The sequence below is a fragment of the Vigna unguiculata genome, chromosome 5, assembly GCF_004118075.2.
Source record: "Vigna unguiculata cultivar IT97K-499-35 chromosome 5, ASM411807v1, whole genome shotgun sequence".
NCBI lineage: Eukaryota > Viridiplantae > Streptophyta > Magnoliopsida > Fabales > Fabaceae > Vigna > Vigna unguiculata.
The window spans coordinates 26,383,327-26,405,567 of record NC_040283.1 but is presented as its reverse complement, the minus strand read 5'-3'; the positions used below and the strand labels follow the sequence as shown (position 1 = coordinate 26,405,567).

Below are 22,241 nucleotides of genomic sequence, written 5' to 3'. Positions count from 1 at the left end.
AAATTGAGCTAGTAGCATTGGTATAGAGAGAAAGAGAGACTTTATCAGGATCAAACAAAGCCTCAACTTTACAGGATGATTAGTGTTACTGTCAAGCATACAAGAAAAGTCCATCACTTAAAGCAATGAAAATGGGGCAAAAAAGCATAAATAAAATGCCCATATTTATAGAAATACACTAAATATCAGAACTCATAAATTGGCATTCAGTTGCTAATTAATATGTTCACTTGGTTTACTGAAAAATAAATCCTAAAAACAGTTCATTAGCATGGAACCATGGCCAAGGCAAATTGAAGCAAGAAAGATCATAAAAAGCAGTAAGTTGTGAAGCACCTTTGAATTTAAAAATTAATTGGCAGTTCAAAGGTGCAAAGTGGCTGTCGTCAGCATCTCCAGGTTGAAACTGAGATGAGATCCTTCCTTTGCCAGCAAAGAACCAGGGAAGACTGTCTTTTCTCAACATGGAATCCCTTACCAGGAGTCCTCTGCACCAAACACTCTGCTTGAGATTCTGTGAAGTTACTGAAGGTCAATGGTGAAAACCCAGATGACAAGAGAAGGTTTTTCCAAGAAAGTGTTCTTTCCTGAAAACCATGTCGGCCCAAAACAAGCTTCTCCATTGCTGGTTGAAGATAATACTTCTCAATCATCTGAAGGACATCTGGGTGAACATTAACGGCATCAAGTGATTCAAGCAGCCCTGAATAAGATTGAAGGGCAAAAACCAGATGCTGAGGAAATGGTGCATCAGTTCGATCGCAACTTCTATCCAATGTAACAACAATTTTTGGCATGAGCTGCTTCACAAAGCGAAGGGCCAAAGGAAGATATGATGGGTTGCTTGAGAATGAGCCAATAGGCATGTTAACCACCACAGCTTCACAATCACGAAGTGGCTGGGGCCAGGAGGCAGAATTTAAAGATTCAAAGCTCAAAATCTCAAGCTCAAAGGACATGTTTATCTCGCCAGCATATTGCTTCAAATTCTCCTGAGTGAAACTGAGCTCAATTTCATCATGGTGGGAGGGTGACACAAATGCTGTGATCCTGAGTTCAGGTGCACCTCCGTTTCTCAGTGCTAACTCTTGCATGAAAGAAGACCACTGTCCACCAAACCCAATATCAAAATCTATTATGTGAATGCGATCAAACCCTTCCACAGCTTCAAGCAGTGCTTGATTACAAGTGAAATTGGCAAACTGCAGAACTGGTGAGATTTCTGAGAATGATTTGTAAGCACCAATTTTGAGCAGAAGGCCTGTGGGTGAGAAGGTCATAGAACTGTTGTTGGAATTTGAATGAAGTCCTAATTGCAAGGCCTCTTTGAAATAAAAAGCAGCCCTCTGAAAAGGCCTCCCAAAGGGGGAAAGTTGGTGATTGAGCCGCGCCAATATCCCGTGCGCGAGTTCCAGATTACCGGCATCGATCAGCTCTGCAGCCTTGAAAAGCTGTTCAGTTATAGCCTGTTGAAGCTGGTGGGTTGCCAAATCTTCACCGCTGGGGCTCGCCATTTTCTGCTTTGGGGCCACCACCATGGATGACCTCTGCAGCAGATGGTGAGGGAGCAGTTGAAGCTGCTGTTGCTGCCTCCGTAGTAACAGCTCTTGGCCAGAGTCCAAGAAGGGTGCCTTAGGAACCTGATAATTTGGGCCACAATTCAGGCGTTTTGCCGGAGGCTGTGGGAGAAGCTGATGATGTTCTTGCAACTGAGCATAATTCAAAGGCAAAACCGAACCTGGGTTTGCCATAAACTGAGTTTGATTTTGGTTCAAAATAAACTGGGGATAGAGAACTTGCAGCTTCTCATCCAGAGGTTCCATTGCTGGATGCTGTTGTTGTGGCTGAAAAACACCCTGAGGGAGTGAAACTGGTGAGAGATTGGTAGCCGAATCAGGGAACCCAGGGTTAGGCGGATTCACACCAGAACCAACTCTGGAAATATTGGAGTTAACATTAGTATGGGAATTGAAAGGGAAGTCGGAACAATTCCCATGACCAGAGGGATCAATGTTGGTCACAAAGTTGACACTGGTAATGGGATCAAGCACAGAACTTTGATCCACCAAACTAAAACCCACTCCAACCCCATTGAACTCAACATCCTGAGAGGCGCTTCCACCCTGCAAAAGCTTGGTCAATCCCAGAGATGGGTCCTCAATGTCCCCCATAATCAATTTCAAAATGGAATTATCCTGACCAGATGACTCAGACAACACACTCTCCCAATCCTCCATTCCCAACCCACATCTTCCCTGTGCAACCTCTAACCCTGCTTGAGGTGGGTTGTTCTCCTTCTCAGTCGAGACCTTCGGTGCTCCAGCGCCGGTGGTGCTATCGGTCGAGCCGCACCCTCCACCGCAGCCGCTGCTGCCGCGTGAAGAAGACAGTGTAGAGGAGGAAGTGGGAGGGCTTGTTTTCCTTTTGAGGTCCAAACCAGAAGTGGGCTCAATGCCCACATAGCAATAGTTTTCCCTGTGGGGATTCCACCTTTGCAGAAATTGCTCTTGCTGTGGGAGTAACAGCGAATCTGAAACAGCAACAGCACCAGAAGCAAAATCTAACACCCCGTTTCCTCTAAATTCCTGAAAGGGTAGGGGCACGGCCTTCATCTAAATCAACCCCAGCAAGTTGGTAGAAGAACAAACTCCACCCCACAAAAACCACGAAATTGGGTTTCAGTCAAGGACTCGGTGCACAAATTGATGACCTCAAAATACCAAGTAGGAAATTTCTGGTGAGAACAAAAGACAAAGATCTGAGCTTTAACACCCTAGTTGTCAAATACATGTCGTTGAGGTCGACAAACCCATTTCAGCAACAACAAACAACAAAAAAACAAGAACAATAACAAACACACCTCACCTCATTCATTCTCCTCCTTCATCTTCTTTCACTTGCACAGCTTCTTCTTGTTTTTCTCCAATATCCCTATTTCTTTTTTGTTTCTCTCTCTTTTATGTGATGGTTCAAAAACCCATCTTTGTTCTTCTTGTGATGTGCACAGTACAAAAAGAAAAAAGCTTTAAATGGGGTTTTCTTTCTTTCTCTTGTCTGTGGAGTACCCTTGTCCTCCTTGTGTTTTCTGCTGTGGATGGATGCGTGCAACATATAAAAGTGGTAAAGTGCTCTCTCTCTCACTCTCTCTCCTTCTCTCTCTTAAAATTTATGCTTATTAATATAATATTTATGTGGCTTTTGTCTGTAGACGTTGTTATCTCGCATGGTAGGGTCTCTGTCACACTCTGTCCCCACTCGTAAATGTAGTGCGCACAATTTTTAGTTTTGTTTTGAGAAAGGTGTATGTTATATTATCTCTCCATTTGTTAACATTCTGTTTTTTTTTTAACTATTCTTTAAAAAATTTATTAAATACTTGGAATATTATAACATTTTATATTAAATACTCATAACAAAGTTTTTAATTTTTATTTAAAAAATTGATTCGTAAAATCTAGAATTACAAATAACGTTTTGTTACATAACTAAATGAGAAAAGTAAAATACATGTGAATGAGAAAAATAAATTAGAATAAAATTACCTAACGTTAAAGTTTTACGAAATTACACAATCTCTCTAAAATTCCATAACTTTATAAAAATCCATTATATATGTTTCAGCATTAACTATTATAACAACATTTAATAATTATTATCTATTTTCCTTTTTTCTAAAATAACTTATCCAATAACTATATATTTCAATAACAAAGATTAATTAATCATTTAATTAAACTGTTTAATCAACTGATACTTTTAAAATGATCAAATATAAAATAAATATATAAAATAAATACTAGAAACATTGAAAAATATATACTTCTTAAAATATAAAATATAAAATATTACTATTTAAATGATAGAACATATTTGTATATAAATAACAGGTTAAAATATACATTTAATCTCTATTTTCGATCATCTCAATTCAGTGATAATATTGTTTTGTTCAATAAGGTCCCAAAATTTGTCAATATTGTTTAATTAAGTCTTTTCCTGCTAACACCATTCAAATAATTAATAGTAATGAATAGTGACGGTCATATGTCACTTCATGATATTTTTAGGTTTTTTAATTTTTCTTAAGAAAAAATAATTTTTGAAAAAAAAAATGTCTACATGTCAATCAAGTAGCATGCCATGTGTTAGAGTCAATGTTTTATATTCAATTTAGTACCTATATTTGTTATTTTTGTTCAATTTAATCATATATTTTTTAGGGTTAAATACCATTTTGGTCCCTAACTTTCCGTGAAAATTGAAATTAGTCATTCTTCCAAACTCTCAATTTAGTATCCTAACTTTAAAAATGTGTGAATTTGTTCTCTTAACCAAATTTTGTTAAGTTTATTTAATATTTTAAACGTGTTTCACGGTAGTTTTTCTAAACAACATAAGTCTCTTAGGAAAATAATATTTGGACTTGTTCACTTTATTACTTGTATGATTTGATACACTTACTAATATTGAAACAATTTTTTGGCACCATTACAAGGGATATGCATTTTGTTTGGTAAATTGTATTTTATTTACCAATTTTGGTTTAAATTGTTTATAATCTATTTATATGTTTTTCTTTCTGTTTTCGTGAATAGTTTAGTTTTTATACATAAATAAACAATTACTATTATCTCATTCCTTTTAGTGTTTCCTTATCTTCTATGAGAAGTAGGATTCCAATGGATCAATTAATTTACGATCCTAAAACTAAAAGAACACCCTGAGGAATAACAATATACTCTTGAGACTTTTCAAGGAAACACGTGAAACTTCATCAAGAGAAATAGAAAGTAGTAAGATTTCTCAAATTTCTCATATTCAATTGACAAATCAAGAAGAAGAGATAGAGATGAATGGAGAAGGTCATATACAACGTACTTTGGGAGAGTATTCATCATTCAAAGGATCGTTAACTTTCAACAGTATTGTCAGGTTGGTGGTGAATGTAGCCAAGATGGAGATGAAACATGCTCTATTTGTAAGACCCGTAAAATTAATTAATTAAATAATTAATTAATTAATAAATGCGAGTAAAAAGAGCCTTTATGGCATTAATTGTTGGTTGGTGTGACGTGGAAAAGTACTAGTTCAAATGGTTTGGGGTACTTTGATTGTGTGACAGGACTTGGGTTTGAGTCCTATGTATGCCACACTAAAGCCAATCCCATTTTATTTTTAAAACCCATTTTAAAGGCACCTATAAAAGCCAAAATTGAGGTAAAGGGAAGGGTTTTTGGGCATTGTGGTGGACTGCTATAGAGAGAAGCACGAGTTTGAGAGAGGGAGTGGAGTTTTGAGTGTGCAAGGGCTGGACCAAGAGGGGGATTGTGAATCAAGGCTTCTACCTTTTCAATTTTTGATCACTAATTCTAGGTTAGGGGAGCTGTTGATAACTCAATTTCTATACCTTCATATTAAAGCTTATTGCACTCACTTGCCATTTTAGTTTCCGTTATCTTTCAATCTTAGCTTAAAAATGTGATATTTTAAAGTTGTCTTCAAAAGCTGCAGTATCACCTGGCGGTATTTATTACCGCCCGACGCATCTTAAAGGATCATTTTCCACTGTCACATTCCCGCCTGGCGCTATCTTTCTTCCGCTAGGCGCTGGCAGAAAAACGCTGATTTTTCAGCACTGACCTTTGCTGCTTGTTTTGATCATAACTTTCTCTACAGGTGTCCAAATGAGTTGGTTCTTGTTGCGTTGGATTCTACACTCAAAGAGCTTTAATTGAAGTGGTAGAACGCAATTTTTGGAATTTTGCGCGAGATGCAGTTTACTCTGGAAGATGGCAGCAGTTACAAAGGCAAAACCACCTCATGTTTTCGTTGAAAATTTGGTGCATTTAGCAAAGCCTTGAAGCAGACCCTTTCTTCACCTAATGGGCTTCTTCTCTGCACATGGAATAGCCCAAAATGGGAGCTGATCTAGGGTTGGCCATCATTGCCACATCAGCAGACAAAACAGAAGAAAATTCTGTTTGGACTGGCAGCACACACACTGAAAAAGCAGGATCAACTTTTGGCAGCTTTTGGACAGAATGTTGTTGGGAATTTGGAGAGGCAATTTGGTGTAGAGGGGAGGGGGCTGGAATTAAAAAAGAGGGGATAGAGAGAACGATAGAGTTTTTTCAGGGACTATTGGTGTGCAGTTTTCTTTTGTTAGCTCTTAGACAACACCATCATTCTGGATTCTCTGAAAAACTTTTCTCTTCAAGGTCCTCGAAGATGAATTGCTGAACACTTTGCATTGTGATATGGATTGTGAGTTTTATTTTAGTTTGCTACTCAGTTGTTATTTTGATTCCAAGACTATGTAAGTTGAAACCCATGATGAATGTTCTTGTCAATTCAATCTGTTGTGGGAGTTTTATGTCTTCAATGAATATTTCCAGCTTGCATTTTACACTTAGCTTCTGATTTTATATTTTCATTTTGTTCTGCACTTCATTATCTGCTGTCCACAGGGCATCCATCTTGGTTGAATACATCCTAGTTTAAAGTTACTCTGCATTTTTATTAGGTTTAATTTACAGTTACTGTTTAAGCTTTCCATGATATACATTGCAGCTCTGTTTTTGGCTCCATATGGCTTAGTTCAATCACTGTTTTATTGGTTTCATGCTCTTGTGATATGCCAAATCAAGTTCTAAATTAAAAGGGGGCACTAGCTAGTGGAGTACGTAGACATCAATGTTGGTTTTGTTTCCCTTTCTCTTAGTGATCACTTTGTTATTGATTTTTAGACACTAGCTAGGCCAATTTTTGTTATCTCTTTCAAATGTTGTCATTTCTTCTACTTTTTATCCTTGCATTGGTTTCATGGCTACATACATTCTCATTTATTCTACTTTTAAGAGTCTAGCATATTTCTTATGAGTTAGTTTCATTAATTCATCGCTTTACAAATGCATTCGTTTTAATTTCTTTGTCTATCTTTTATGCTTTTAAAAATCTCCCAAAAACATGTATTTAGCATTCAATCCACTCATTGCATTGACTCCATCCTTGGACTGACCTGAGTTGATCCTTATACTGCATTAGTAAAGGGTGATTAATTCAGTTTGTTTGGGACAATTTAGGCGACAAAAGCTGTCTACCAAATTGGCGTTGTTGCTGGGGATGGTGCTAGTGTTTTGAGCTTATTGAATGTTTTTCTCTTGCATTTTGTACAGATTTAGTATATAGTTTTTTTTTATTTTTCTAGATTTTTCTCTTTGGCTACTAGTTCAATGAAACTGATTTTTGAATGCATCTCTAATCTATGCTTGTTGTAGTTTGTTGCACTTGTGTGTGTTTCATGTTTTATAACCAGGTCTAGGATAAAAGAAAAAGATTTGTATCCCTTGGACCCTGAAGTTGCAAGAACATACAAGAGGCGATATAGACTGCAACAACAAAGAAAGAAACAAGGAAAGTCCAGCCACACTGTCTCATATTCCAATAGTGACACTGCAAGCTCTCATTCTGAATCAGAAAGTATTGAAGATATGGCTGGAAACCAAGAGAGGACTTTGAAGGAGTTGGCCAATCCTGATATTGGTTACCAGCCCCTATGCATACAACTGCCACAACAACCAGAAGGTGCAATAAGCTATGAGTTGAAATCCGGTTTGATACATCTGCTGCCCAAATTCCATGGTTTGTTTGGAGAAGACCCTCACAAGCATCTAATGGAGTTTCACGTAGTCTGTTCTACTATGAAGCCAGTTGATGTGCCTGAAGAGCTAGTGAAGATGAAGGCCTTCCCATTTTCATTGTGTGATGCAGCTAAAGATTGGCTTTACTTGCAACCAACACCAATAACCACATGGACCGATATGAAGAGAAGATTTCTGGAGAAGTTCTTTCCTGCCTCCAGAACTGCATCAGTGAGGAAGGATATCAGTGGAGTGAGACAGCTGCAAGGAGAGTCCCTATATGAGTATTGGGAGAGGTTTAACAAGTTATGCTTATCATGCCCAAACCACCAGATCATAGAGCAATTGTTGATTCAGTATTTCTATGAAGGTTTGCTGCCCATGGATAGAAACATGGTGGATGCATCTAGTGGAGGCACTTTGATGGATAAAACCCCTTCTACAGCAAGAAGTCTAATTTCCAATATGGCTGCAAACTCACAGCAGTTTGGTGTAAGAAATCTTGGAAAAACTGTACATGAGGTGCAAATTTACAATGTGGATGTAACTGAGCATTTAAGGTTGGAGAACAAGTTAAATGAGTTAACTTCTATGGTGAGGCAGCTAGCAATAGGCCAACAAACCAATCAGACCCAACAAACTCAGCAGAGATTATGTGGGATTTGTGCTGCTGATCATTTCACTGATGTGTGTCCACAGCTGCAAGAACCAGCCCCTGCTGGAGTTTTCCAAGCACAATCTAACACTTCTAGATCTCAACAAAACCAGCAATACAACCCATATTCCAATACCTACAATCCTGGTTGGAGAGATCATCCAAATTTGAGGTATGGACCAGCACAAACACAACCGCTAAGATGGCCATTCCCTCCACCCCAGCAACATCAATTTCAGCCACAAGTTAATCAATATCCACAACAGCAACAGAGATACGTTCCTCCACCATTGAGGAACAATGCAACACCATTTTTGCCTACCCCAACACAACCTCAAGGCAATGCAACAGTTGTGACTGAAGATTTGGTAAAGCAGATAGCTGACAAGATGGCTATTCAAATGGCAGAGAGGATGTCTGCACAGATTGAGCAAAATGTGACAGCAACCATACAAGACCTAAAGACCCAGCTTGGCCAGTTAGCAACTGAAATGAATGAGGTGAACCAACAAGGGTCTGGAAAGTTGCCATCCCAGCCAATGTTGAATCCACATAACAATATGAGTGCCATTACATTGAGGAGTGGCAAGGAGTTACAAGAAGGCACTCAAAACAAAGACAAAGGAAAATCGGTTGGTCAAGAAGTGCAACAACAACCACCACAGCAAGCACCAACAGTGCCACTGCCTTTTCCTTCCAGAGCTGCTACAAATACCAAGAAGTTGGAGGATGAGAAAGATTTGATGGACATGTTCAAGAAGGTGGAGATCAACATTCCCCTGCTGGATGCAATCAAGCAAATTCCGAAGTATGCAAAATTTCTCAAGGAGTTGTGCACTTATAAGAGAAATCTTCGCAAGAGGCATCTCCAAACAGTTTCATCATTGTCACAACCTGGTTTGCCTCAAAAGTGTGAAGATCCAGGGCATTTCACCATCCCTTGTACTATTGGAGAGCTTACCATAGCTAATGCTCTGGTGGACTTGGGAGCTTCAATCAATGTGATGCCAGAATCTGTGTATAGGATGCTTAATTTAGGTAGATTGAAGCCAACCAATGTGGTGATTCAACTAGAAAACAAAAGCACAGCTGAACCTTTAGGAGTCCTTGAAGACGTGTTGGTAAAAGTAAATAGATTGATTTTTCCAGCTGACTTCTACATTCTTGATATGCAGGATGATCGAGCCATGCACCAATCCACTTTGATCTTGGGAAGACCATTCCTAATGACTGCAAAGACCAAAATAGATGTGTACTCTGGTACTATGTCTATGGAGTTTGGAGATGATATAGTGCAGTTCAACATCTTTGAAGCTATGAATTATCCAATAGAGGGTCACTCCATTCTATACGAGCATCCAGTTTTCATGTGTGATGCTGTGAAACCTGGACCAGTTATTGACTTTTGCACAAACATAGATTTAGGAGTTGATTTCATTTTAGATGTTGATTTTGATTTATCACTTTATGAATTTGTTGATCTTTTTTATATAGACTTAGACACACTCACAGATTGCTCTTGCACTAAGAGCACTTGTGCTGCTTGCACTGAGATATTTGCTGTTACAACCTCCCTTTCTAGTTGTTTTGCAGAAACTGACATTGAGGTTAATGTTTCACAACAAGCAGCATTAGAGCAAAAGACATGTAAGCAACAATCAAAAATGGAGTTGAAACCTCTGCTAGAAAATCTGAAGTATGCCTATTTGGATGAGGAGGAAAGGTTTCCTGTGATTATAGCCAACAACCTCTTGGATGAGCAAGAAAATGAGTTACTGCAAGTGTTGAGAAAGAACAAGAAAGCCATTGGCTGGTCATTAGATGATATTCCAGGGATTAGTCCAGCTGTTTGTATGCACAGGATCCTGCTAGAAGATGATTGGAAGCCTGTGAGACAACCACAAAGGAGGCTTAACCCTACAATCTTGAATGTGGTAAAGGAGGAGGTATCCAAGCTATTGAAAGCTGGCATCATTTATGCTATATCAGATAGCACATGGGTTTCTCCCATCCAAGTGGTGCCAAAGAAATCAGGAATTACTGTGGTGCAAAGCAAGGATGATAGTTTGATTCCAACAAGAGTTACCAACAAATGGAGAGTTTGCATAGACTATAGGAAGCTTAACCAAGCCACTAAGAAGGACCATTTTCCTCTCCCATTCATTGATCAAGTCATAGAAAGGTTGGCTGGTAAGACACATTATTGCTTCCTAGATAGTTTTTCTGGTTATATGCAAATACATATTGCACCTGAGGATCAGCATAAAACTACTTTCACATGCCCTTTTGGAACATTTGCATACACCAGGATGCCATTTGGCTTATGCAATGCACCTGCTACTTTTCAGAGGTGCATGTTAAGCATTTTCTCTGACTTGATTGAGTGTTGCATGGAAGTCTTTATGGATGATTTTACTGTGTTTGGCACTTCATATGCTGAATGTTTGCATCATTTAGATAGAGTCTTGCAGAGATGCATTGAGACTAACTTGGTTTTAAATTATGAAAAATGCCATTTCATGGTGAGTGAAGGAATAGTCTTAGGCCATCTCATATCTGACAAAGGCATTCAAGTAGATAGGGCCAAGATTGATGTGATTACTTCTCTACCTTACCCCTCCACTGTGAGGGAGATTCGTTCCTTCCTTGGACATGCAGGTTTCTACAGGAGATTCATCCAGAACTTCAGCAACATTGCATTACCATTATCCAAGTTGCTACAAAAGGATGCACCCTTTGAGTTTGATGAGCCATGGAAGAAGGCATTTGATGAATTAAAGAGAAGGCTCACTACAACACCTATTTTGCAACCCCCAAATTGGGAGCTCCCCTTTGAGCTCATGTGTGATGCGTCTGACTACGCATTAGGTGTTGTTCTCTCACAAAGAAAGGAAAAATTTCCTTATGTCATAGCTTATGCCTCAAGAACATTGGATCCTGCACAGAGCAACTACACCACAACAGAAAAGGAGTTGCTTGCCATTGTTTTTGCATTGGACAAGTTCAGATCATACTTGGTGGGTTCCAAAATCACTGTCTTTACCGACCATGCTGCTCTGAAGTATTTACTCTAGAAATCTGATGTCAAACCAAGACTGATCAGATGGATGCTCCTCCTATAAGAATTTGATTTGGAAATCAAGGATAAGAGTGGAGCCTTGAATCAAGTTGCTGACCATCTCAGCAGAATTGAGGGCACACACAACACAGTGCCAATCTGTGATGATTTTCCTGACTCACTTTTATATTCTTTACATTCTTGTAATTCTATTCCATGGTATGCTGACCTTGTGAACTATTTGGCTACTAACATTTTGCCTTCTCATGCATCTAGAGCTCAAGTTGACAAGTTAAAAGCAGATGCAAAGCATTTTGTTTGGGATGACCCCTACCTTTGGAAGTTCTGCAGTGATCAAATGATAAGAAGGTGTGTCCCTAATGGTGAGTTTGAAGCTATTCTACACCACTGCCATGACACATCGGTTGGAGGCCATTCTGGGCCTCAAAGGACTGCAAGAAGAGTGTTAGACAATGGATTTTACTGGCCAACAATCTTTAAGGACGCATACAGGTTTGTTAAAGGGTGTGAGAAATGCCAGAGGGCAGAAGGTAACATTACAAAGAGAAATGAAATGCCTCAACAACCTATAATTGTGTGTGAAGTATTTGATGTGTGGGACATAGATTTTATGGGGCCTTTTCCCCCTTCTGCTGGTTTTTCTTACATTCTTCTAGCTGTGGATTATGTGTCTAGATGGGTGGAAGCCAAAGCCACCAGGACTAATGACTCTAAAGTTGTTGCAGATTTTCTCAAGACTAACATTTTTTGCAGATTTGGGGTGCCAAAAGCAATCATCAGTGACCAAGGAAGCCACTTCTGCAATAGAGTGATAGCAACACTGCTCCTGAAGTATGGGGTGACTCATAAAACCTCCACACCTTATCACCCCCAAACCAATGGGCAGGCTGAGGTTTTCAACAGGGAAGTGAAAAATCTGCTACAGAAATTGGTGGAACCACATAGGAAGAATTGGAGCCAACTATTGGATGAAGCCTTGTGGGCACAAAGGACAGCGTATAGGACACCCCTAGGCATGTCATCTTTCAGAGTAGTCTTTGGGAAAGCATGTCATCTCCCTGTGGAGATTGAGCATAAAGCCTATTGGGCAGTGAAGAGATACAATTTGGAGTTGAAGGAAGCTGGGAAAGAGAGAAAGCTTCAATTGCAAGAGTTAGAAGAAATTCGATTGCAAGCATATGAGAACTCCAAGATCTGTAAGGAGAAGGTGAAGAAATATCATGACCAGAAAATCTTAAGAAAGGAGTTTTATGAAGGCCAAAAAGTGCTCCTGTTTAATTCCAAGCTTAAACTCATGGCTGGTAAGCTTCGATCTAAATGGGATGGTCCTTATGTTATAACTAAAGTTTTCCCTTATGGTGCAGTTGAAGTTTTTGATGAAGCTACCAACAGTACATTCAAGGTTAATGGCCAACAACTCAAAGTCTTTCATGACAACACACCAAGGCCAAAGGAGAGCATTGAACAGCTCAGTCTTACTGAGCCAATGAGAGAGGAGGATGAACTCCTCTAAGCTGTCAGGATCACCATACCAAGTTTGTTTACCCTCACTCACATTGAGGACAATGTTGGACTCAAGTGTGGGGGAGGGGTTTCAATTTTCATTTAATGCTTTTGTGTTTTCTGTTTAAGATTAGGTATTTTGTTTTTTTTTGTCATGTTAGGCATGCTTATTAGTGTTTTGATTGAGCCTTGTTTAGTCTTCATTGTTGCACTGAATGAAAATAAAGGTTTTTTGAGCACATGTGAATAATTTTGATTCTCCATCCTTAGTTAGAAGTTTTCACACCTGATTGACATGTTCATGCATTGTGTTTAGTTGGATTCTCATGAGAGTTAGATGACGAATCAGATTTGATGAATTATATCCTTAGTGAGCTTTGAGCCAAATTTCTTCATTGTGTGATGTACTCATGCTTGCAATGTGATCTAGAATTTGATTGAACTCTTTTTTATGCTACTTGTTTGTTTACACTCTTGAAAGGATCTAGGCATTTTGTGTGAACCATCCACTTAGCCGAACAACCTTTCCTTGCACTATTCTCCATTGCACCCTACTTTGAGCCTAATTGACCTATTTTTGTTTGTGATATTTCAGCTCATTACAAGCCTTGAACCTTAAAACCATGATCAACCCAACCTTAGAGTTGTGAGGAACCTTGGAACTATTTTGAGCCCTATTGAGAAGTCTAAGTGTGGGGGAAAAAGGTGCAGAATTTGATTTTGGTGCATTATGAGAGTTTGGAAGGGTGTATGAATGAGAAAAAGATTGAAAAATCTGAAAAAAAAAAAGAGGTGGTCTGCATTGAATTACAAAAGAGAAAATTGAAAAAAAAAGGAAAGAAAAGTGGAAAACAAAAGAGAAAGAGAAGAGAGTTTGCTGGTTTAATTGTTCAATTTTTGCAGAAATATAATCTGCACTTATTCTTCTCACATTTCTTTATTGCTCCCTCACTTCTCTTTGGTTTCTAGCTCTAAACCTCTCACTTTATTCCACCTTCACCTTGACCACATCACAAGCCATATAAAAGTCCTTTTGATCTTGAGTTGTATTCATTTGAGTGGTAGAAATTAGAGGTTTTTCAAGCTTATGGCAATGCATGCTTGCATGAGGTGTGGAGTGAAATTCTTTCAGAAACACATGAGAGAATTGAGTGATACACATGCTGTGAGAGTTTGTCAATTTTGATCCTAGATCTGATTTGATTGAGATTCTTGTTTGTAATGCTTTAAACATGCTCTTGACTGGTTTGAATGATTCTAACTTTGATGGATGAAGTTTTTCTTTCCCTGCTCACATCTCTGCTCACAATTTTGAAACAATGTGTTTACAATGTTTACACTTTTCTTAACTCAGTCTCGCCTTGTCTAGTTCTTGCTTGTCTCTGTTGGCTCCACGGACTCAACCAATTTTCCAGTCTGTGATCCGTAGCTCTTGATGGTTGGGTTTGTGCTTGCTTGAGTATGGTGTTATAGGTTGTTTAGTCTTAGTTTTGCCCAGGAGTGCAAAAGTCTAAGTGTGGGGGTATTTGATAACTCAATTTCTATACCTTCATATTAAAGCTTATTGCACTCACTTGCCATTTTAGTTTCCGTTATCTTTCAATCTTAGCTTAAAAATGTGATATTTTAAAGTTGTCTTCAAAAGCTGCAGTATCACCTGGCGGTATTTATTACCGCCCGACGCATCTTAAAGGATCATTTTCCACTGTCACATTCCCGCCTGGCGCTATCTTTCTTCCGCTAGGCGCTGGCAGAAAAATGCTGATTTTTCAGCACTGACCTTTGCTGCTTGTTTTGATCATAACTTTCTCTACAGGTGTCCAAATGAGTTGGTTCTTGTTGCGTTGGATTCTACACTCAAAGAGCTTTAATTGAAGTGGTAGAACGCAATTTTTGGAATTTTGCGCGAGATGCAGTTTACTCTGGAAGATGGCAGCAGTTACAAAGGCAAAACCACCTCATGTTTTCGTTGAAAATTTGGTGCATTTAGCAAAGCCTTGAAGCAGACCCTTTCTTCACCTAATGGGCTTCTTCTCTGCACATGGAATAGCCCAAAATGGGAGCTGATCTAGGGTTGGCCATCATTGCCACATCAGCAGACAAAACAGAAGAAAATTCTGTTTGGACTGGCAGCACACACACTGAAAAAGCAGGATTAGCTTTTGGCAGCTTTTGGACAGAATGTTGTTGGGAATTTGGAGAGGCAATTTGGTGTAGAGGGGAGGGGGCTGGAATTAAAAAAGAGGGGATAGAGAGAACGATAGAGTTTTTTCAGGGACTATTGGTGTGCAGTTTTCTTTTGTTAGCTCTTAGACAACACCATCATTCTGGATTCTCTGAAAAACTTTTCTCTTCAAGGTCCTCGAAGATGAATTGCTGAACACTTTGCATTGTGATATGGATTGTGAGTTTTATTTTAGTTTGCTACTCAGTTGTTATTTTGATTCCAAGACTATGTAAGTTGAAACCCATGATGAATGTTCTTGTCAATTCAATCTGTTGTGGGAGTTTTATGTCTTCAATGAATATTTCCAGCTTGCATTTTACACTTAGCTTCTGATTTTATATTTTCATTTTGTTCTGCACTTCATTATCTGCTGTCCACAGGGCATCCATCTTGGTTGAATACGTCCTAGTTTAAAGTTACTCTGCATTTTTATTAGGTTTAATTTACAGTTACTGTTTAAGCTTTCCATGATATACATTGCAGCTCTGTTTTTGGCTCCATATGGCTTAGTTCAATCACTGTTTTATTGGTTTCATGCTCTTGTGATATGCCAAATCAAGTTCTAAATTAAAAGGGGGCACTAGCTAGTGGAGTACGTAGACATCAATGTTGGTTTTGTTTCCCTTTCTCTTAGTGATCACTTTGTTATTGATTTTTAGACACTAGCTAGGCCAATTTTTGTTATCTCTTTCAAATGTTGTCATTTCTTCTACTTTTTATCCTTGCATTGGTTTCATGGCTATATACATTCTCATTTATTCTACTTTTAAGAGTCTAGCATATTTCTTATGAGTTAGTTTCATTAATTCATCGCTTTACAAATGCATTCGTTTTAATTTCTTTGTCTATCTTTTATGCTTTTAAAAATCTCCCAAAAACATGTATTTAGCATTCAATCCACTCATTGCATTGACTCCATCCTTGGACTGACCTGAATTGATCCTTATACTGCATTAGTAAAGGGTGATTAATTCAGTTTGTTTGGGACAGTTTAGGCGACAAAAGCTTTGATCACTAATTCTAGGTTAGGGGAGCTGTCTTTGTGCATGTAAATTAATTGATATGTGTGCTTTGAATGTTGGATTATTGCCTTCTCAAATGAATTCTGAATGATGTATTTCCGTACTCTATGTGTTGTGATTGGGAATTGGAGCATTTGAGTTTGGGGTGTATGTTTATATATGGATATTGGTTTGTGGGATGAGGGTTTTGATATTTCAGGTTATTGATGGTTGTATGTTCAAATGTGGTTGTCAATATGTGTGAAAAGCAAGGTTCTGGGTGCTAATTGCCATTACAATTACATTAGTAACGATTGCATGTTTGGTGGTATATTTATGGGTATGAAGTGACGATGTTTTGGGTAAAATGCGTGTGTGATAGTGAGGGACCTCTGCAAGTCTCGTCCAAGCGAGTCTATCTCGTCTAGGCGAGAGTTGCAGAACCTCACGTCTGGTTTGGGTCATGCTGCTCGCTCAGGTAACGTTTGGTTTGGGTTGAGCGACTTAGTCTCACTCAGGCGAGAGACACTCGCCTAAGCGAGGTCGCGAGGCAACTTGGGCGCTTTGAGCGCGACATCTCGCCCAGGCGAGAGTTTTTGGTATTTTTGAGCGACTTAGTCTCGCTCAGGTGAGAGAGACTCTCCTAAGCGAGGTCGTGATGAGAAATGACGTTGTTTAAGTGGATCCTCGTCTAGGCGAGGTGTGGGTGATATTTTGAGCGATGCTTTAGCTCGCCCAGGTGAGTGGATCTCGCCAAAGCGAGATAACGTGATCTTGTGTCTATTTTAAGCTGGCTCAGGCGAGGTGAACTAGCCTAAGCGAAGCAGATGGCTTAGCTTGGGCGAGAGTCCCTGGCTTAAGCAAGTTTATGTGAAATTCCATGTTTGTGTGTGCTTGCATGTATGATTTGGCTAATTTATCTAAGGTATTGGATGTTTATGCATCTGGTGTGAGGTTTGGGCTTGAAGGACTAAGTCCAATAGGGGTCTGGGATGTGCTCGATGTTTGGACACATGATGGGCATGGAACTAGTGGAGTTCCCGTCGGCTACTATTGGGCGAGGAGTCCTTAGTATGGTGATTGCATGTGTCGAGCACACGATGGGCAAGGAACTGTTATGTTCTCGTCGGCTACTATTGGGCGAGGAGTCCATAGTATGGTGATTGCATGTGTCGAGTGTAACATCCCGTCAGGATATTACTAATTTATAAATAAATAAATAGAATAATTAAAACAACGCATTTAATAATACCTCATTTTCCCAAAAACGCGGGAAAATTTAAAGCTTTATTAATTGAACGGATAAAGAAATCTAAAACGTCCATTACATAATTAAAACCACAACGTTGTTAAATCACCCATCCGGGTTTACAAATGTTTCCAAAACAAAGTAATACAAATGAAAGTTTCCCAAGCAAATCCCCTCTCCGCAACTAAGCTGCACCAGAGCCACCTGCATCACCAACATCTGCTCTCGTGTACCGCGTACACGATCATCGCCACACACACGCAGATAGGGTGAGCTTAACAGAGAAAACATATATATATACAAAGCTATAAAAATATATATATAAATCAGTATACATACACATCACATCGCTTAACTTAACTTTCCACATTGCCCTACAATTTTTATTTCCGCAATCTGATCCCCAATACGTTTATTCGTGTTCTACTTTGTCTGTTAATTACTTCAAGGTGACTTGCTGCCATACCTATCGGCCACAACCGATAGAGCACGTGCGGGAATACATGCTACAGATCATACACCGCAACGCCAGGTAGAGTTCCCATATACGAACAAAGCCCGTATCGTCCCAAGACTACCAAACTCGTCAGCCAACAACTGAGGAAGACAATCTATCTGGACCCATCCGTACTGGCCACAACCAGCACACTCATACCGGCCACACTCGCCAACCCGAGCCACAACTCAAAGGTTTCTCGTGTTCATCCGCCATCCCGAGCCACAACTCAAGAGATGCTATTCCGAGCCACAACTCAAGGAATACCACGTGCTTAACCCCTATCCCGAGCCACAACTCAAGGGATACGTTCCGAGCCACAACTCAAGGAACTCCAGCAACCTCACCTCTAAAGCACTACCAGAAACCTTGTAGAACACCCTACGAAGTCCATCAACTAGGACTCACAGCAGCTAAATCGCCTAGCGGGGGACACGTACCACTAGGCGCCACAGCTTCCAGACCGCCTGGCGGGTGTCGCGTACCGCCAGGCGCACAGCGCCTCAAAACCCTCCTCGCTGCAGGTACCGCCTGGCGGGAAGTCCCTCACCGCCAGGCGCCCGAGAATCAGGTACCCCCCTGTTTGGTCACTTCCGCCTGGCGGTCTCCAACTCACCGCCAGGCGGCATATCAGTAGTCTCTCTTAACTGATTTTACTCATTTTTCTCCTGGTTCGACTCTGTGACAGTTTGAACTCTAAGTTAACCCTGCTAACATTGCACACTCCCGACTAATACATCTGTATTACAAGTAAGCTATCTAATACCGCAAGTCTCTATACCACATAAAATCCAAGTCTCAATTGCCCTTACTATAATGTCTTACAACCAATCTTACCAATCCCCCAACCCACTGATAATCTCAGTCACCCATACCAGTTACATCACCTCGTCATATATGTCTAAGCTTATCTCAACTTTTCCCTAAGTCACCAATCTTTGTTAATACCATTATTCCATAAAATTGTCCCCTCTGGATTATCTTTGTTAACCATACAATTCAGTGTTTTCTCCTATCACCATAACAGTCCCTACCCGAGTCATACTGACCCCGCTGCCACTCTCTTCGCAGTCCTTACTGTACTCGAGATATATGCCCGCTCCTTTTCCACTCCTTCACATTCATACCCAACTTTCACGTAACCTTACTAAAGTTTCCTCATTCCATTACTGCGCCTAACCCCATCATCCTCTCGGGTCAAATCCCCTCTAAAATCACACAGCATCAAGACTCCTCCCTCTAACACACCTCTAAACCACGTTGTTTCCTCTCCCTGCGTTGGCGCCTGGCGGCAAATCCCAAGCCGCCAGGCGGTACACCAGTTCTGGGAATTCCAGATTCACGTACCGCACCAACGAGTGACCAACTCTCTTCCCAGTTCTCAAGACTTATCTCGCTTAATGGTTGGTTATACGATCTGTACCTACCCCATAACAATTCTCTCAGAGTTGTCTGCCAGTGGTCTCACATTATCAAATTCCCAGTTTTCGACCTAATTATCCAGTTGCACTGTTGTATTCAATTTAACCCTAATCACACTACGTTAAGTAATTTTTACAACATCTAATGATCACACAAATACCATCACAGCGTTTCTCTGGTTGTACAATCTCCCAGAACTTAAAAATCAACAAAATCGAGACATTTTGCTCGCGTCGCCTGGCGGTTGGACCAACATTGCCAGGCCCTTCATCCAAAACCAGAAACTGGTAAGAGTTCCATGCATCGCCTGGCGGCTCCAGAACCCCAAAACAATATAAAACCAGATGCGTCGCCTGGCGGTGGTTCATCACCCGCCAGGCGGTTTCTGGAAATTTTCCAGAAATCCAGAAAACCAATAACAACACGAAAATAATGCACCCAATTCATATGACAAGCTATATAAAACATGTTCATACTAAAAAAACTAATGTGAAAGCTCCCCTAACCTGGTTCTCCTTCGCTTAAGCTTTGACAATTTGTAGGATCCCCTTTGATCACCCACCTTCCTTGCTTCCTCTCTATTCAGCCACGTGAATTCACCCAGGACCTCTCACCCTCTCTCAGATTTTCGCTCTCTCTTTAGGTATAGTTTTTCAGCTTATCAAAACCTTAGCCCTTAACCTAATTTTCCTTTTTAAAGTGTGCCTAAACTAAGGGATTAATTTCTAAAACGAAAATGGCATTGAATGAGACATAATGTGCCATTCCTTCCTTCCCTTGGCTGCCCTTCCAGCCTCCTTTGGCTGCCCACTCACTTAGGTTTCTTCCCCACCTTTCCATATTCACGTCAAAACCAAAAATGCCAAAAATATAAAGTTTAATGTAAGTTCTCCAAGACTTGAACCCATAACCATGCAATTGCCCAATCAATATCAAACCATTTAACCAATCCATATTTCATGCTAGGAACTACAATTCAATTATCAAAATATACAAGAACGTGTTTTCATAAATTTAAATAACAAAACCATAACATCAAAAGTTAGCATACATAGGACTCGAACCCAAGTCCTCTCGCACAATCAAAGTGCTCTCAACCATATGAGCTAGCACTTTTCCACGTCATACCAATCATAATTTAATGTCATAATTATTACCCCTCCCGTATTTATTTATTAATTATTTATTTAATTAATTAAATTCTACGGGTCTTACATCGAGCGCACGATGGGCAAGGAACTGTTATGTTCTCGTCGGCTACTATTGGGCGAGGAGTCCATAGTATGGTGATTGCGTGCGTGCCAGGGTCCAAGTATGAGACTTGGATGTTTTACTACAGACGAGGAGTCTGTAGGGCAGGACTATGAGCGGGATAGGCTCATAGGGTTGGACCACGAATGAGTTAGTTTCGTGGGAGCACAGGGAAGTCCCAAGACCTAGTTCATGCATATGACTCATGAAGGACTATGAGGTCATGGTTGGTTGATTGAAAAGTATGAGAATTTAGTTATGATTATTTTGGGTTGGGAAACATATTTATATTCATGTTTGTTATATATATATATATATATATATATATATATATATATATATATATATATATATATATATATATATATATATATATATATTGTGCATAGCTCACCCTTTCTGTGTGTGTGGCGATGATCAGATAACTTGTTATCCGGGAGCAGATGATGTGACAGGTGGGTCAGGAGATGCTTAGACTCGGAGCGAGGGCTAGTAGGGGATGTTTTATATATACATATATTTTATGTGTTATCATTTTATCTTTGAGAATATCATGTAAACTTGGCGGGAGCCATTGATTTTATTTCAGTTTTATGAAATTATGGACTCCTGGTTTTATGGCTTATTATATATTAAAGTTTTAAATTTCCCGTGTTTTGGGAAATAGTTTATAATAAATGCGACAATTATTGTATTTCAAATTTTATTTATTTAATATCAGTAATATTCCTTAGGTATGTTACACTATTCATATTTCTAGAGCAATCAATTTAATGGGTTACCTCATGAAAATCCATACACTCACTTGGAGTTGCAAACTCAACATGTGTTATTGACTCAAAACAAGCTAATGACTCAACAAATGGAAGCTTTCATGAAAAGACTTTCAGCACTTCCATAAGAGCTCCAAAATGTCTTTCAAGCCTAACACCAACAATCAGTACAAAGTTGTGTGTTGTACGAAGGAGATCATGCTAATGGACACTGTTATACAAAGCTAGCCTCAAGAGGAGGTTAATTACATGGGAAATCAAGGACGATAAGGAATTTACAAGAATTGCAATAGAGGATGGAAGTATCCACTAATGCAGAAAGGGTCTTTGGCAGCGGTTGTTTTCACTATTCTGCACCGGTTCGGGAACCGAAGCATATTGGGGCGAGGCCAAAAGGTCATAGCTTTTTGCCTCGGTTAAGAACCGAAGCTACAGAGTCCCCTTTAGCCTCGGTTTTGGGTACACCCGAGGCCATATGGGCTTTTTTGATACCCTTTTGGCCTCGGTTTTGGATGCACCCGAGGCCATATGGGACAGCTTCCTCTAGCAGGGTTCCAGCCAGAGGAGCCCTCGAGTCCCCCACCAATCCCCTTCTTGGCCGAATCCCGACACAGAGATCCCCGTTTTCTGCCCTCAAAAACACAATCGAGTCTCCTGCAACAATCAAAGTACCTCGGAACAGAAAACCCCCCGCCATTGTTGGCATCAGATTGGGTCAAGGTTTTCGCAAATGAAGCAGGCTTGTCTTGAGCGCGCTTGCGAGAGAGACCGCGCGAGAGAGAGAGAGCGACAGAGAGAGAGCGACGGAGAGACGCGAAATGGAGGGGGCTCGCGCACTGGCCAGAGGTGGTCGCAGGTGGCCGGAGATGGTCAACAGTGGTCAGAGGGTGTGGTGGCAGTGGGTGCAACGGAGAGAGAGAGAGCATGCGAGAGAGAGAGCGCGCG

At 40.0% G+C, this 22,241-nt stretch overlaps 1 protein-coding gene across 3 annotated transcripts; it reads right to left on the bottom strand.

The window, feature by feature from the left end:
• Positions 1–46: 46 nt before the first annotated feature.
• On the bottom strand, positions 47–3,136 carry LOC114184923 (scarecrow-like protein 27). Of its 3 annotated transcripts, none has more exons than XM_028072325.1 (2): positions 2,861–3,136; positions 47–2,734 (listed from the first exon to the last, which is right to left on the bottom strand). In XM_028072325.1, the coding sequence occupies exon 2, from the start codon at positions 2,610–2,612 to the stop codon at positions 387–389; it is 2,226 nt and encodes a 741-aa protein (XP_027928126.1). In that variant the 5' UTR covers positions 2,613–2,734; positions 2,861–3,136; the 3' UTR covers positions 47–386. The 3 variants fall into 3 exon arrangements, with proteins under 3 accessions (XP_027928126.1, XP_027928127.1, XP_027928125.1); XM_028072326.1 differs by having other exon boundaries at positions 47–2,773; positions 2,866–3,136; XM_028072324.1 differs by having other exon boundaries at positions 2,866–3,136.
• Positions 3,137–22,241: the final 19,105 nt, after the last annotated feature.

Coding starts and splice junctions, on each gene's coding strand:
- LOC114184923 (XM_028072325.1), bottom strand. CDS start 2,612: ATGAAGGCCGTGCCCCTACCCTTTCAGGAATTTAGAGGAAACGGGGTG.